This window comes from Oncorhynchus mykiss, chromosome 1 (assembly GCF_057628025.1).
Source record: "Oncorhynchus mykiss isolate SJ-2025 chromosome 1, ASM5762802v1, whole genome shotgun sequence".
NCBI classification, from domain to species: Eukaryota; Metazoa; Chordata; class Actinopteri; order Salmoniformes; family Salmonidae; genus Oncorhynchus; species Oncorhynchus mykiss.
In genome coordinates this window covers 67,068,734-67,084,974 of record NC_143022.1, presented here as the reverse complement: position 1 = coordinate 67,084,974, position 16,241 = coordinate 67,068,734, and the positions used below count along the sequence as shown (strand labels likewise).

General features: G+C 42.1%; 1 protein-coding gene across 2 annotated transcripts in view; it reads left to right on the top strand.

Annotated features, from left to right (window-relative positions):
* The window catches only part of LOC110526836 (adhesion G protein-coupled receptor A3), a 286,855-nt gene that overhangs the window by 39,830 nt on the left and 230,784 nt on the right, over positions 1 to 16,241 (top strand). For both annotated transcript variants that reach the window (XM_036982670.2, XM_036982667.2), the window contains exon 2: positions 13,799 to 13,870. In XM_036982670.2, the coding sequence (XP_036838565.2) occupies positions 13,799 to 13,870 (72 nt within the window). The remainder of the gene's footprint in view (positions 1 to 13,798; positions 13,871 to 16,241) is intronic.

Below are 16,241 nucleotides of genomic sequence, written 5' to 3'. Positions count from 1 at the left end.
AGCATTACTCTTCAGTCAGTAATTATGTTATGGCTTCAGCAACACAGACAGTGTGATACACACTGTTGATGTGCTGTGGTGGTCGCTGCAGCAGGGAGGAGAGAGTGAATGAGTGCTAGTCACATAGTCACTCGCTTAACACAGCGCAGCAAGACTTAGCCAGGCCCGGCACAATCAAATGAATTGCGGTCGGACTCCCTCTAGTCATTTGTGTGTGTGAAATTATTTTTGTCAAACAGTTCGCTTAAAGCAACAGACAAACTCAGAGCATATAGTTGATTTGATTAAAACACATAGGATGTGTCTATATATATTAAATACACGTTGAAAGTACAGATGACTCTTAGTAAAGCAAGATTGTTTTGGGACGGGGACAGCCCTAGTAAAAACACTAACTAATTGGAAGGTCTACCTTTACTTGTTACTTCTGTGAACTTTCATTATCCTCCCTCTTCATGAGGGACAGAAATGAGAAAATACCATAAAAGATACAGTATGTGGGTTTTTGGTAAAGGAATTACAAGGCAATGTTTCTTAAACTTACAGAAGGCAAATAATTTCTCCAAAACTAAATGTAAGTATTTTTTTATTATTTATATATGGTTTAAATATATATGTTTTCCTTTTTTATTTTCCCCTAACCCTCTCCTAATTGGAGTAAACTAATGGACATCAACACTTAGGCCTCTACTTCCAGCTTTTATACAATGTATTTCACAATAGTTCACTTTTGTTTGTTTTTAATCCCTAAATATAAGTGTTGACATTAGTTGGCAGGGGTCTTATCTACAATTTTGAGCAATTGTATTGGTGTAGAACAATGTTTCCGCAATTTTTGGGGAGTATATGTCACGTTCTGACCTTTATTTCCTTTGTTTTGTCTTTATTTAGTATGGTCAGGGCGTGAGTTGGGGTGGGCAGTCTGTTTGTTTTTCTATGTTGGTTTTTGTGTTCAGCCTAGTATGGTTCTCAATCAGAGGCAGGTGTCGTTAGTTGTCTCTGATTGAGAATCATACTTAGGTAGCCTGGGTTTCACTGTTGGTTTGTGGGTGTTTGTTTCCGTGTGAGTGTTTGTCGCCACACAGTACTGTTTCGGTTTTCATCACACAGTTTATTGTTTTGTAGTTCAGTGTTTTAATAAATCGTCATTAACACTTACAACGCTGCATCTTGGTCCGATCCTTACTCCTCTTCTAACGAAGAGGAGATCTGCCGTTACAGTATACAATATAGCTCAGTATTTTAATTATTTATTTTAAACCGTCAATATTGCTCAACTTTATCAAGGGTGTCAATAATTTTGAACTCCACTGTATACAGGTATTACATTGGCTATCACTGTAATGAGCTCCACCCCAAACAAGACCAAATTAGGTTGGGCAGGACCGGATCAATTCTGAACTAATTCACAAGTTTAGACAGTACAGCACAGTAGAGCACAGTGGAGTACAGCACATCACAGTAGAGTACAGTATAGTAAAGTATAGTTCAATACAGTACAGTAGAGTACAATACAGTGCATTATAGTGTGCTGTACTGTACTGAACTCTACTTTTCTTTACTGTGTTGTGCTGTCCAAACTTGTGAAACAACCTTATTGTGTTTTTATGTATTTGTAATACACTTTTTATATATTCTGGTAGATGTTTTCTAAGACCATTTTTCCATCTGTTTGTCCAGAAATCAAATCCATTATGTATGCCTAATTTTAAAGATGGAAATGGTAGAAACATTTCTCAATTTCTCCAAAATATAGTATTAGCGTTCATTTAGCACCCAATTTGATATGCTGCTATAAACTTCACGCTGGTGCTTCTGGGTCCTTTTTTTACATGGAAATAGAAATATCTTAACTGACAAGGCTCAGATTGTTTTGTCTTTATGGACAATTAGCACTGATGTGATTTACCAGTACTGTTCCATGGGAGACCCCAAAAGATAACATCTCTTGAACATTTGATGTGAATGAATTTGACACCTCTGTCCTGTCTGCCCTCTCAGACCTGTGGGGGACTTCCTCTTCTCTGTCAGTTCATTGTACTTCCTGCCTTGATCAGTCATGGATCAGACACACACATAGGATTGTCTACCGTTCCCCAGCCGTGAGTATTTAGCACCTCTGAACAGAGTCCGGGGCTGAAGTTTGTACTTGCTCACATATAGCCGATCTCGGCAAAGTACTTGAGTTTCTAGTTTTAATGTCACATGCGCAACAAGTACATTGAAATGCCTTTCTTGCTAGCTCTAACCCCAACAATGCAGTAATAAATAATAATGTAATACTAAAAATAACAAGGTTGAACAAAAACACACAAGATATAAAAATAAGAAATTAAAAGCAATTTACAGTTGGTACTTGTTTTATCAGTTTTAGGCCTTTGGCTGACTGAGGAGGAAAATCAGAGATGAAGACGAAAGATTAGTATAAAGCGCAGAAAATGGGTTAAGTCGTGGATACTGCAGAGATAGGATCAATTTGCATATCCACATTTTTGCCGTGGGCTGGAATCACATGAAATATCTGATTTCAAGAATTTTGCCCGACACTTTCCTGAGCAGTTTCACATGTTGAAAGAGTCGGCCACTCCACTCATCCAGAGGCAGAATAAAAACTACAGGGATTGCATCTCGGTGGGAGAACGTCTCATGATTACGCTGTGCTTCTTGGCAATGGGTAAGCTAATAATTTTTTCGAAAGACACAGCAAACTGGTTTTCATGAGCTATAATAATAGCTAGCTCGTAACATAAGCTGGTTAACTAACATTTTCAGACAGAAAAGATAAATAGCTAGCTTAAGCTAGCTAATGTTGTAGCTATACCATTAGATGGCATATACTTGAACAAAACACTTGGCTAGATGGCTATCGTCAAACAATGTTAGTTGATTATAACATATTTGCTTAGTTAAATAAAAAATGAAAATGTTGAATCTTGATACTTGGCTTCGTATAGTTCTGAGTATAGTTATAGCTTTGAGGTTGGCCAGACAACATTTGTTTACAATTTCTGTTTTGATCTAAAATCACCTAATGGGTCTACTAGTTGTACTGTGAGCAGTTTGATGAGTTAATTTGTGTTTGACATGATCTCTGGAGTTGATGTGATAAATATTAACTTTCCACCCTCTAAAATGCATTGTGTTTTCTATTCTGTTTTTCAGTGCCCAGACGCAGTAGACGAGTGGTAGGAAGTAGCCCTTGGATTCCAACAGCAATGAGATTCTCCTCTTTGTTTAGGAGCATTGGATGGAAAACATGTAACCACGGTTTGTATCCATATTATACAATTACACAACTCTATTATGTTGATGACACTGGTGGACAGCAATTACAGGTACCTGTACGTTGATGTTGGATACAATGGACCGGTTTCAAATGGCGGGCTGTTTCGCAGATGTTCTTTACAGGATGCCTTAATGAAGAGGACCGCCAACATCCCTGCTGATGCGCCACCTTCCTGACACCGACCATCTGGCTCCATACACTATCGCTGCAGATTATGTATTTCCCCTGAAGCCGAACTCATGAAGCCATATCCACAATGGCAAGTTGAAGACCCTTAAAAGGTCTTCAACCACAGGTTGTCATGTGCTCGGAGGGTCATGGAAAATGCCTTTGGCAGCCTAGCTAGTCGTTTCACAGTCTTCCTGACCACCGTCAACCTTTATCTTGAGAGTGGTGGAAGTTTTGTTGCCTTGCTTCGCTTTACACAACTTCCTGCAGAGTTAGTGCATGGACCGATACGCACATGACATTGTTGACATGGATGGGGCCAATCATGAAACTTTCCCAGGAAGATAAAGACAAGACCCTCTCCTACCGCATTACACTCTGCCATACACCACTAATACTGAAGTGAGAGCTAAGCAGCACAGAGAAACCCTCTGCAGTTATTTCATGTCTGTGCATGCAGTGCATTTTCAGTGGGACAAAATAACTACAGCCTAGCCCATTTGATTAGAAATGTAGCCCAGCAGTCACCACCACAGTCATTCATGTGGCATGTTTAAAAGCAAAGAGCATGCATGTTGTTTTGCTCAGAAAATTTTGTACTTATTCTGTGCTGGTGTTTAAGTTGGTTGTAACCCCGTGCGATACAAAAACAACATTAAAATGCTACTTTGACTGCCTGTCTGTTTCTGGCTTGTTTAGATTTTATTGTTCCATCACATACAATATGTCATAACTTTGTACACAACACAGAGTAAGAATGATCAGCAAATGATTCTTTAGCGAGCCAGAATGCAATACTAGCCACCCAAGCCTTGATTAAAGGAAAGGAAGATACCTAGTAAGTTGCACAACTGAATGCCTTCAACTGAAATGTGTCTTCCACATTTAACCCAACCCCTCTGAATCAGAGAGGTGCAGGGGGCTGCCATAATCAACATCCACACCTTCAGTGCCCGGGGATGAAATGCAGATTTTGACCTTGTCAGGTCAGGGATTTGATCCAGCAACCTTTCCGTTACTGGCCCAATGCACTAGCCACTAGGCTACCTGCTGCCATTAGAATGTGTGTATGATCTACTCATCTCCAGGCCCATTAAACTGGAATGGTTTGTTTTCAATCTGCAAATCAAGAACACACAGAGACTACTTTTGTTTAGCATGTGTAATATGAAGATACAATTAGGCATGTTCCTCCTTCATCTGATAGAACTGACTAGCCAGGCAGATCTTAAGAATAGTTACAGATTTAAACCATGCAAAAGTCTGAGCTTCTTTTATTTTGTGAAAAGTGTAGTGCATTCGGAAGTATTCAGACCCCTTCCCTTTTTTCCAACAGAAATACCTTTTTTTACATAAGTATTCAGACTCTTTGCTATGAGACTCGAAATTGAGCTCAGGTGCATCGTGTTTTCATGGATCATCCTTGAGATGATTCTACAACTGGATTTGGAGTCCACCCATGGTGACTTCAATTGATTGGACATGATTTGGAAAGACACATACCTGTCTATATAACCTCTCACAGTTGACCGTGCATGTCAGAGCGAAGACCAAGCCACAAGGTCAAATGAATTGTCTGTAGAGCTCAGAGACAGGATTGTGTCATGGTACATATCTGGGGAAGGGTACCAAAACATTTCTACAGCATTGAAGGTCCCCAAGAACACAGTGGCCCCCATCATTCTTAAATGGAAGAAGTTTGGAAACACCAAGACTCTTCCTAGAGCTGGCAGCCCGGCCAAACAGTTCCTCTGTGGAGACGGGATAACCTCCTAGAAGGACAACCATCTCTGCAGCACTCCAACCAATCAGGCGTTTACGGTATAGAGGCCAGATGGATACCACTCCTCAGTAAAAGGCACATGACAGCCCGCTTGGAACTTGTCAAAAGGCACCTAAAGGATTCTCAGACCATGAGAAACAAGATAGAACTCTTTGGCCTGGATGCCAAGCGTTACGTCTGGAGGAAACCTGGCACCATCCCTACGGTGAAGGATGGTGGCGGTAGCATCATGCTGTGGGGATGTTTTTCAGTGGTACGGGCTGGGAGACTAGTTGGCATAGAGGGAAAGATGAACAGAGCAAAGTACAGAGACATCCTTGATGAAAACCTGCTCCAGAGCACTCAGAACCTCAGACTGGGGCAAAGGTTCACCTTCCAACAGGACACCGACCCTGAGCACACAGCCAAGACAATGCAGGAGTGGCTTCGGGACAAGTCTCTGAATGTCTTTGAGTGGCCCAGCCAGAACGCGGACTTGAACCTAATCTAACATCTCTGGAGAGACCTGAAAATAGCTGTGCAGCGACACTCTCCATCCAAACTGACTGAGCTTGACAGGATCGGCTGAGAAGAATAGCAGAAGCTCCTCAAAAACAGGTGTGCCAAGCTTGTAGCTTCACACCCAAGAAGACTTGAGGCTGTAATTGCTGCCGAAGGTGCTTCAACAAAGTACTGAGTAAAGGGTCTGAAAACTTATGTAAATGTGATATTTCAGTTTTACATTTTTTATGAACTTGCAAAAAAAAATCTTGGTTGGCTCGTCAGGCTCCCATGCCTCAGCCGGCTCGACAGGTTCCCGCTCCCCAGCCGGCTCTACAGCATTTATTTAGCCTTTATTTAAACAGGTAAACTAGTTCTCAATTTCAACTGCGACCTGGCCAAGCAGTGCAACAGAAACAGCAACACAGAGTTACATGGAATTAACAAGCGTACAGTCAATAACACAATAGAAACAAATAAAGTCTATATACAGTGTGTGCAAATGGCATGAGGAGGTATGGCAATACATAGGCCATAGTAGCAAAGTGATTACAATATAGCAGATTAACACTGGAGTAATAGATGAGCAGATGATGATGAGCAGATGATGGTGTGTAAGTAGTGATATTGGTGTGCAAAAGAGCAGCAAAGTAAATAAAAACAATATGGGGATGAGGTAGGTAGAATGGGTGGGCTATTTGCAGATGGACTATGTACAGCTGCAGCAATCAGTTAGCTGCTCAGATAGCTGATGTTAAAGTTAGTGAGGGAAATGTAAGTCTCCAGCTTTAGCGATTTCTGCAATTCGTTCCAGTCACTGGCAGCAGAGAACTGAAAGGAAAGGCGGCCAAAGGAGGTGATGGCTTTGGGGATGACCAGTGAGATATACCTGCAGGAGCGAGTGCTATGGGTGGGTGCTGCTATGGTGACCAGTGAGCTGAGATAAGGCGGGGCTTTACCTAGCATGGACTTGTAGATGACCTGGAGCCAGTGGGTCTGGCGACAAATATGTAGTGAGGGCCAGCCGACTAGAGCATACAGGTCGCAGTGGTGGGTGGTATAAGGCGCTTTGGTAACAAAACGGATGGCATTGTGATAGACTGCATCCAATTTGCTGAGTAGAGTATTGGAAGCTATTTTGTAGATGACAACGCCGAAGTCGAGGATCGGTAGGATAGTCAGTTTTACTAGGGTAAGTTTGGCGGCGTGAGTGAAGGAGGCTTTGTTACGAAATAGAAAGCCGATTCTAGATTTGATTTTGGATTGGAGATGTTTGATATGAGTCTGGAAGGAGAGTTTATAGTCTAGCCAGACACCTAGGTATTTGTAGTTGTCCACGTATTCTAGGTCAGAACCGTCCAGAGTAGTGATGCTAGTCGGGCAGGCGGGTCAGCAAATGATTGAAAAGCATGCATTTGGTTTTGCTAGCGTTTAAGAGCAGTTGGAAGGAGTGTTGTATGGCATTGAAGCTCGTTTGGAGGTTAGTTAACACTAACCAAAGAAGGGCCAGATGTATACAGAATGGTGTCGTCTGCGTAGAGGTGGATCGGGGAATCACCTGCAGCAAGAGCGACATCGTTGATATATACAGAGAAGTCGGCCCGAGAATTGAACCCTGTGGTACCCCATAGGGACTGCCAGAGGTCCGGACAACAGGCCCTCCGACTTTACACACTGAACTTTATCTGCGAAGTAGTTGGTGAACAAGGCGAGGCAGACATTTGAGAAAGCAAGGCTATTGAGTCTGCCAATAAGAATACGGTGATTGACAGAGTCGAAAGCCTTGGCCAGGTCAATGAAGACGGCTGCACAGTACTGTCTTTTATCGATGGCAGTTACATTGTTTAGTACCTTGTGCGTGGCTGAGGTGCACCTGTGACCATCTCGGAAACCAGATAGCACAGCGGAAAAGGTACGGTGGGATTCAAAATGGTCCTTGATCTGTTTATTAACTTGGCTTTCAAAGACTTTAGAAAGGCAGGGCAGGATAGATATAGGTCTGTAACAGTTTGGGTCTAGAGTGTCCTACCCTTTGAAGAGGGGGATGACCGCAGCAGCTTTCCAATCTTTAGGGATCTCGGAAGAAATGAAAGAGAGGTTGAACAGACTGGTAATAGGGGTTGCAACAATGGCGGCGGATCATTTTAGAAAGAGAGGGTCCAGATTGTCTAGCTCAGCTGATTTGTATGGGTCCAGGTTTTGCAGCTCTTTCAGAACATCTGGATTTGGGTGAAGGAGAAGCTGGGGAGGCTCGGGCAAGTAGCTGCGAGGGGTGCGGAGCTGTTGGACGGGGTTGGGGTAGCCAGTAGGAAAGCATGGCCAGCTGTAGAGAAATGCTTATTGAAATGTTTGATTATTATGGATTTATCAGTGGTGACCGTGTCGCCTAGCCTCAGTGCAGTGGGCAGCTGGGAGGAGGTGCTCTTGTTCTCCATGGACTTAGAGTTAGAGTTAGAGCTACAGGATACAAATTTCTGTTTGAAAAAGCTAGCCTTAGCTTTCCTGACTGACTGTGTGTATTGGTTCCTGACTTCCCTGAACAGTTGCATATCACGGGGACTATTTGATGCTATTGCAGTCCACCACAGGATATTTTTGTGCTGGTCAACGGCAGTCAGGTCTGGAGTGAACCAAGGGCTATATCTGTTCTTAGATTGACATTTTTTGAAAGGGGCATGCTTATTTAAGATGGTGAGGAAATTACTTTTAAAGAATGACCAGGCATCCTCGACTGACGGGATGAGGTCAATATCCTTCCAGGAAGTGTTTTAGGGAGCGTTTGACAGTGATGAGGGTTGGTCGTTTGACCGCGGACCCATAGCGGATGCAGGCAATGAGGCAGTGATCGCTGAGATCCTGACTGAAAACAGCAGAGGTGTATTTTGAGGGCAAGTTGGTCAGGATATTATCTATGAGGGTGCCCATGTTTACAGATTTAGGGTTGTACTGGTGGTTTCCTTGATAATTTGTGTGAGATTGAGGGCATCTAGTTTAGATTGTAGGACTGCTGCGCTGTTAAGCAAATCCCAGTTTAGGTCACCTAACAGAACGAACTCTGAAGGTAGATGGGGGGCAATTAATTCACATATGGTTCCCACGCCACAGCTGGCTCAACAGGTTCCCGCGCCTCAGCAGAAGTGACCAGCCCGCTCTTCTGGTCAGCATCCTGTGGCTGGAGCTGCGCATCAGGGAGGGGGTACTGTCATGTCTACTCCCGCTCCCCCTCTCAAGGTGCTCGATGTTGCCAGTTTACTCATTATTACGCACAGCTGCCACAATTGTTATGAGTACCTGCGCCTCATGAGACTCACCTGAACTCCATCACTTTCCTGATTAACTCCCCTATATCTTTCACTCCCTTTGGGGAGTGCGTTATTGCATTATTGACTCTGTTTCTGTGTTTCATGTCTGTATGCTACTAGTGTTTCTTGTTTTGTTCCGTTATTTATTAAATTCCCTCCCTGTACTTGCTTCCCAATTCTTAGCGTATACGTTACACCCCAATCCCAGAGTTGTTGTGGTTGTGCTGACTGGTGCTAGTCTGGTCCTCATCTGTGGGCACTGGGGTAAAAATGCAGGCTGTGCTGGGCTGGTGCTGGGCTCGCCCGCCTCCATGAGCGAGGGGTTCCAATGGGCGCTGTTGTTCTGGTAGCTGGCCATCATACGTGGGCGAGTGGGTCCCACTAGGTGGGCTGTATCTGTCCTCCTCAGGACTATCCTAAGGAACACATTTTTTGGGGGGAATGTATACTGAACAAAAATATAAACACAACATGTAAAGTGTTGCTCCTATGTTTCATGAGCTGAAATAAAAAATCCCAGAAATGTTACATACATAAGCGTATTTCTCTCATTTTTTTGGCACAAATGTGTTTTCATCCCTGTTAGTGAGCCTTTCTCCTTTGCCAAGATAATTCATCCACCTGACAGGTGTGGCATAACAAGAAGCTGATTAAATAGCATGATCATTACACAAGTGCACCTTGTGCTGGGGACAGTAAAAGACCATAAGCTGCCTCCAACTTCGTTTTAGATAACTTGGCAGTACATCCAACCGACCTCACAACCGCACACCTCCCCACATGTAACCATGCCAGCCCAGGACCTCCACATCTGGCTTCTTCAACTGCAGGATCATCTGAGGGAAGGGGGGGGGGGGTGGTGGTGAGGAGTATTTCTGTCTGTGATAAAGCCCTTTAGTGGGGAAAAACTAATTCTGACTGGCTAGGCCTGGCTACCCAGTGGGTGGCCCTGCCCTGCCCAGTCATGTGAAATCCATAAATTAGGGCCTCATGAATTAATTTCAATTGATTGATTTCTTTCTATGAACTGTAACTCAGTAAAATCTTTGTAATTGTTCTATGTTGCATTTATTTATATTTTAGTTCAGTATAGCTACATACCCACACTTTCATATCAAAGCAGCAGGATCTGATCTTATGGGTTGCTTCAATTTGCTTCAATTGATGCTTATTTACCTGGGAGTTCAAGTTGGATACAGAGGCTCTCTGCTTATATGGGGCACCAGAAAGTGCAGTATCTGAAGGATGAAGATTTGTCTTCCCGTGCCCCTTCCATCAGCACTACCTATCGGCAGTCAGATTCACGGTGTGTTTCACACTTTAGGGGCAGGACAATTTCTCTTTAAACTTCTGGCCAAACTTTTATGGTGATCAGTTTTTAACTCACAACTTGCAAAATATGTAGAAGGTTGTCACTCCGTTGACCAATTTCATATGCCTTTGCTCAGCACAGTGTATTTAATGCAATTTTGCACTGTATTTATGCACTCAAAATGTGCTTTGAATTTTTTTTTATTTTTATGAATGCGTGTCCATTTTCACTGTATGGATCCCACGCCATGACATTTCCAACATAACTACTTCACACAGCCCCTCCGCCTTGGTTGGTTAGCAATTTGCCTTTTAAGCACAATACATTGTGGGATCCAACTGTTTAATCCTGGGGCATTAGAATGGAGGATACATTCCTGCTGGCAAAAAAATTGCCCTCTCGTCACGGAGGTGACTCGGGAACATCCCAATTACCACTCTTACCAAACCTCTGCCATCACTCTTGAGAGTGGAAGGAAGACTACCTTGTTAAAGAAGGGGCGGAGGAAGAAGAGCGAGTGATTTGACCTTGGCCATCTGTCTGTAGGAGAGTGCCGACAGGACAAATGCGACGTGCATGTAAAGCAGCAGGTCCCGTCTGAATGCAGACTCACTACCATGCTCCACCACGCACTGCACGGTCATACTGCCAGGCCAGCCCTGCAGCAGACAGGATGATATAAGGTCTGACAAGAGCGATCAATATTTTATCAGATATAAAATCCAAAAAATGACATTTGAGGTGTATTATGAAATGATGTGGATCTGGGCTGAGCAACAAGCGTGACATCAATCATTACACACTCGTCCTCTTTTAGCCCACAGCTCTGAGGGGAAGGAGGGCCAGTAGAGAGGGTTTGGACTGGTTCTCTCAGTATTCAAAGTCAAAATAATGTACTTCTGTATTCCTCCCAAGGAGTGGAAATCAATGGGGAGAAAACCTTTCCAGAGCTCCTGGACTGTCCATGCTGTGTTGCCAGGCAGGGTGTGCGTGCTGTTGGACAAAGACTGGTGTTTTTTTTTTACTGCCGTGTGTGTGTGTGTGTGTGTGGAGTTTATATTGTCTGATATGTTTGTTTGTTTCACTAGAGCAGCAGGTAACACAGACCTCCGTCTTTGTCCTAACGAGCCCCTCTCGACTCGCCAAACGCAACATTGACTGAATAGCTACTGTTTTTCTCTATGAGTGTTTGTGTGTGTCTGTGTACTGCATTCGTCTTTGCTTTTGTGTCAGTGTGTCTGTGATAGTGGATTATCTGGACCCATGCCGGAGGCTCAGTGTGTTCTGACTAGCGGTGTAACGGTACACGTATTACCGAAACATTCGTACTGGGTTTCCCTCGGTTTGGTCCAAACTGTGAACCCGAATGAATACATGAACAAATACACATATATATATATACATATATATATACATATACATATATACATCTATACATATACATATACATATATATATATATATATATATACATACAGTACCAGTCAAAAGTTTGGACACACCTACTCATTCAAGGATTTTTCTTTATTTTTACTATTTTACACATTGAAGAATCATCAACTATGAAACTACACACATGGAATCATGTAGTAACCAAAAAAGTGTCAAAATATATTTTATATTAGAGATTCTTCACAGTAACCACCCTTTACCTTGATGACAGCTTTGCAAACTCTTGGCATTCTCTCGACCAGCTTCACCTGGAATGCTTTTCCAACAGTCTTGAAGGAGTTCCCACATATGCTGAGCACTTGTTGGCTGCTTTTCCTTCACTCTGCGGTCCAACTCATCCCAAACCATCTCAATTGGGTTGTGGTTGGGGGATTATGGAGGCCAGGTCATCTAATGCAGAAATCCATCATTCTCCTTCTTGGTCAAATAGCACTTACACAGCCTGCAGGTGTGTTGGGTTATTGTCCTGTTGAAAAGCAAATGACAGTCCCACTAAGTGCAAACCAGATGGAATTCTAAATAAATCACTGACAGTGTCACCAGCAAAGCACCATCACACCTCCTCCTCCATGCTTCACAGTGGGAACCACACATGCAGAGATCATCTGTTAACCTACTCTGCGTCTCAAAAAGACATGGCGGTTGGAACCAAAAATCTCATATTTGATCTCATCAGACCAAAGGACAGATTTCCACCAGTCTAATGTCCATTGCTTGTGTTTCTTGACCCAAGCAAGTCTTTTCTTCTCATTGGTATCCTTTTGTAGTGGTTTCTTTGCAGCATTTCGACCATGAACACCTGATTCATATAGTCTCCTCTTAACAGTTGATGTTGAGGTTTGTCTGTTACTTGAACTCTGTGAAGCATTTGTTTGTGCTGCAATTTCTGAGGCTGGTAACTCTAATGAACGTATCCTCTGCAGCAGAGGTAACTCTGGGTCTTCCTTTCCTGTGGCGGTCCTCATGAGAGCTAGTTTCATCATAGCGCTTGATAGTTTTTGCGACTGCACTTAAAGAAATGTTCCGCACTGACTGACCTTCATGTCTTATAGTAAGGGTGGACTGTCGTTTCTCTTTGCTTTTTTGAGCTGTTCTTGCCATAATATGGACTTGGTCTTTTAACAAATAGGGCTATCTTTTGTATACCACCCCTACCTTGTCACAACACAACTGATTAGCTCAAACGCATTAAGTAGGAAAGGAATTCCACAAGTTAACGTTTAACAAGGCACACATGCTAATTGAAATGCATTCCAGGTGACTACCTCATGAATCTGGTTGAGAGAATGCCAGAAATGTGCAAAGTTGTCATCAACGCAAAGGGTGGCTACTTTGAAGAATCTCAAATATCAAATATATTTTTATTTGGTTACTACATGATTCCATATGTGTTATTTCATGGTCTTCACTATTATTGTTCAATGTATAAAATACTACAAATAAAGACAACCCTTTGAATGAGTAGGTGTGTCCAAACTTTTGACTGGTAGTGTATATGCTATGCTTACGCTGCGTTGTATGCCCCTTGAGTTAATCTGAGCTAAAAAAAACATTGAAGGCATCGTATCCCTTGAAATACATATTTCAACTATAAGAGAAAGTGATATCCACATAGGGTCCTGGGGCAAATCTTAATTCATTGTCTATATCCCTGTGGAGCACATCATTGATTTGTCTGCGGTTCATAGTAGTAGTTGTAGATGATTGAATTGTGCTGAATTGACGATGCATTAGGTGTGTTCTCCAAGGGTGATATTCTGACACCGGAAGTGTTCATTACCTATTTTAACCACAAACAGCCATAAATAAGACCGTAATGCGTCCGAGACTGGATATTTATGGCCGGATCTAATCAGAGATAAATAGAAATCTCTCACCAAAGTTATTGACAGGATGCATAATTTATTGGACATTTGTGTTAAATCACCCCACAGGGTTGTAATTTCTGTGGTATTTACTCATATGTCCCTAAGGTCACCATCTCAAAGTTCATCTTCCCACTCTTCTGTCCACAGGATTCTCAGTAACAACAAGATCTCACTACTGAGAAACGCCTCCTTCTTTGGCCTGACAATCCTGGAGAAACTGTAAGTAAGCCATATGCTGCAGGGAATTTTTCTGTTTGTCCTCCCCTGAGCCATAATGGCTGTCATCATGAAAATGACCCTGCCTGCGCTGTGGAAGGGACAGTGCAAAGGGACAGCCATGGGAGCTAGGGTAACGCTCAAGAGGCGGTTGTTGTTAATGCTAGCCCAAATCAAGTCGTTGACTGCATCCACCTTCAAGCCACCACACTTAACCTCAATTGCCTGAGTCAATGTCTTAAAATGCATAATACATAAACTGTAAGTCGGTACAATTTGGCTTTGTAATGTGATGGGGCACTGATTGTGATGATAACTCTGCTGTCAGTTGAGATGTCACTGTGGTCTGCATACAAATTCATTTCCAAGTCAAATTTCTCCTTGTGGACAATAAAGTATCTCATATCATATATACAGTGGGGAGAACAAGTATTTGATACACTGCCGATTTTGCAGGTTTTCCCACTTACAAAGCATGTAGAGATCTGTACATTTTATCATAGGTACACTTCAACTGTGAGAGACGGAATCTAAAACAAAAATCCAGAAAATCACATTGTATGATTTTTAAGTAATTTATTTACATTTTATTGCATGACATAAGTATTTGATCACCTACCAACCAGTAAGAATTCCAACTCTCACAGACCTGTTAGTTTTTCTTTAAGAATCCCTCCTGTTCTCCACTCATTACCTGTATTAACTGCACCTGTTTGAACTCGTTACCTGCATAAAAGACACCTGTCCACACACTCAATCAAACAGACTCCAACCTCTCCACAATGGCCAAGACCAAATAAAAGTTTATTTTTCACATGCACAGGATACAGAAGGTGTAAGCGATACAGTGAAATTGTTACTTGCATAGAAGCAAAAACAGAAAGTGTCCAGATAGAAATATTGTCAATATTTTATAATTATAAGATGACACTTACCCAGACACACTTGTCTAAATTGATGGGTCATGTGAAATAAATAATATATTCCCCCCCCAGCCAGTCACTATTGTCTAGACATGTACACGTGTTCATGAAATACAATAGAGGGCCCTAATCACCCCCAGACACACCTGGCTAACTTGATGGGTCATGTAATCATCTGGCGAAGTGGAGTCTTTTGTTTAGACAAATAGCTAGCTAGCTATATGTTTGTAATGTTTGTATTGGTAGTACTATGAGTTGAAATTATGATAGCTAGCTAGCTAAACAAAGAACCGGGATAATCCCAACTCATACTACTACCAATACAATCATTTTCATAGCTGGAGTATGAATCTGCAGGAAGCTAAAGCTAACCAACTAGGTTCAGTGTTGGTTAGCTAACATTAGGCTATAACTAGCAATGCAGATGGATTTCTGATTTGAATAATATTACTACATAGATCATACATGTAAGTTTAGCTAGTGAGCCAGCAAGCTAATGTTAGCTAGCTAGCTAACAGTACGCTGTAACTTGCAATGAAAACAACTTTCTGACAAAATTAGAAACTACATCTGAAAATGTAGCTAGACTCTTACCCATATACATGGATGAACGCTTCACGGCAGACTGGAACCATTTTAAGTCTGTTTTCTTTGTAGCTACATATTTTTTTGGCCAGTGTGTCAAGTCCTTCCAGTTCACACTCACTGTTGCGTGTGCAGAAAATAGCCCATCACAACTTTTTCGAACTGATCTGTCGACAGCGCCTGCTAAATTCAGGGCATCAATGTTGTTGAGAAAAGTAGCAAAACTTTTGTGGTTCTCGATGGCTCACCTTAAATCTTTCAAAAACGCTGTGGTAGAAAGGATTATTAACACACTGAGAAGCACACGTTATAGAGAGAAGCATGCTATATGGCAGACCAATCCAAATTTATCTCCCGGAATGTCCAGCGCATTAATTATCTAAGCCAATCATAGCTAGCGGGAAGGTACCTACCTTTTTCCGTGGTTAAACCAATTAGCCTTGTAATTAAAACATTGTCTTTGTATTTACAGATGGAATACAAGTTTGTTATTATCTGTAAATAGATAGCACACCCAACTACCTCATCCCCATATTGTTATTTCTTTTTTTTTGCTATTTTGCACCCCAGTATCTCTACTTGCACATCATCATCATCTGCACATCTATCACTCCAGTGTTATTGCTAAACTGTAATTTTTAGCCTATGTGGCCTATTTATTGCCTTACCTTCCTAATCTTACTACATTTGCACACACTGTACATAGATTTTTCTATTGTGTTATTGACTGCACGTTTGTTTATCCCATGTGTAACTCTGTGTTGTTGTTTTTGTCGCACTGCTTTGCTTTATCTTGACCAGGTCGCAGTTGTAAATGAGAACTTGTTCTCAACTGGCCTACCTGTTTAAATAAAGGTGAAATACAT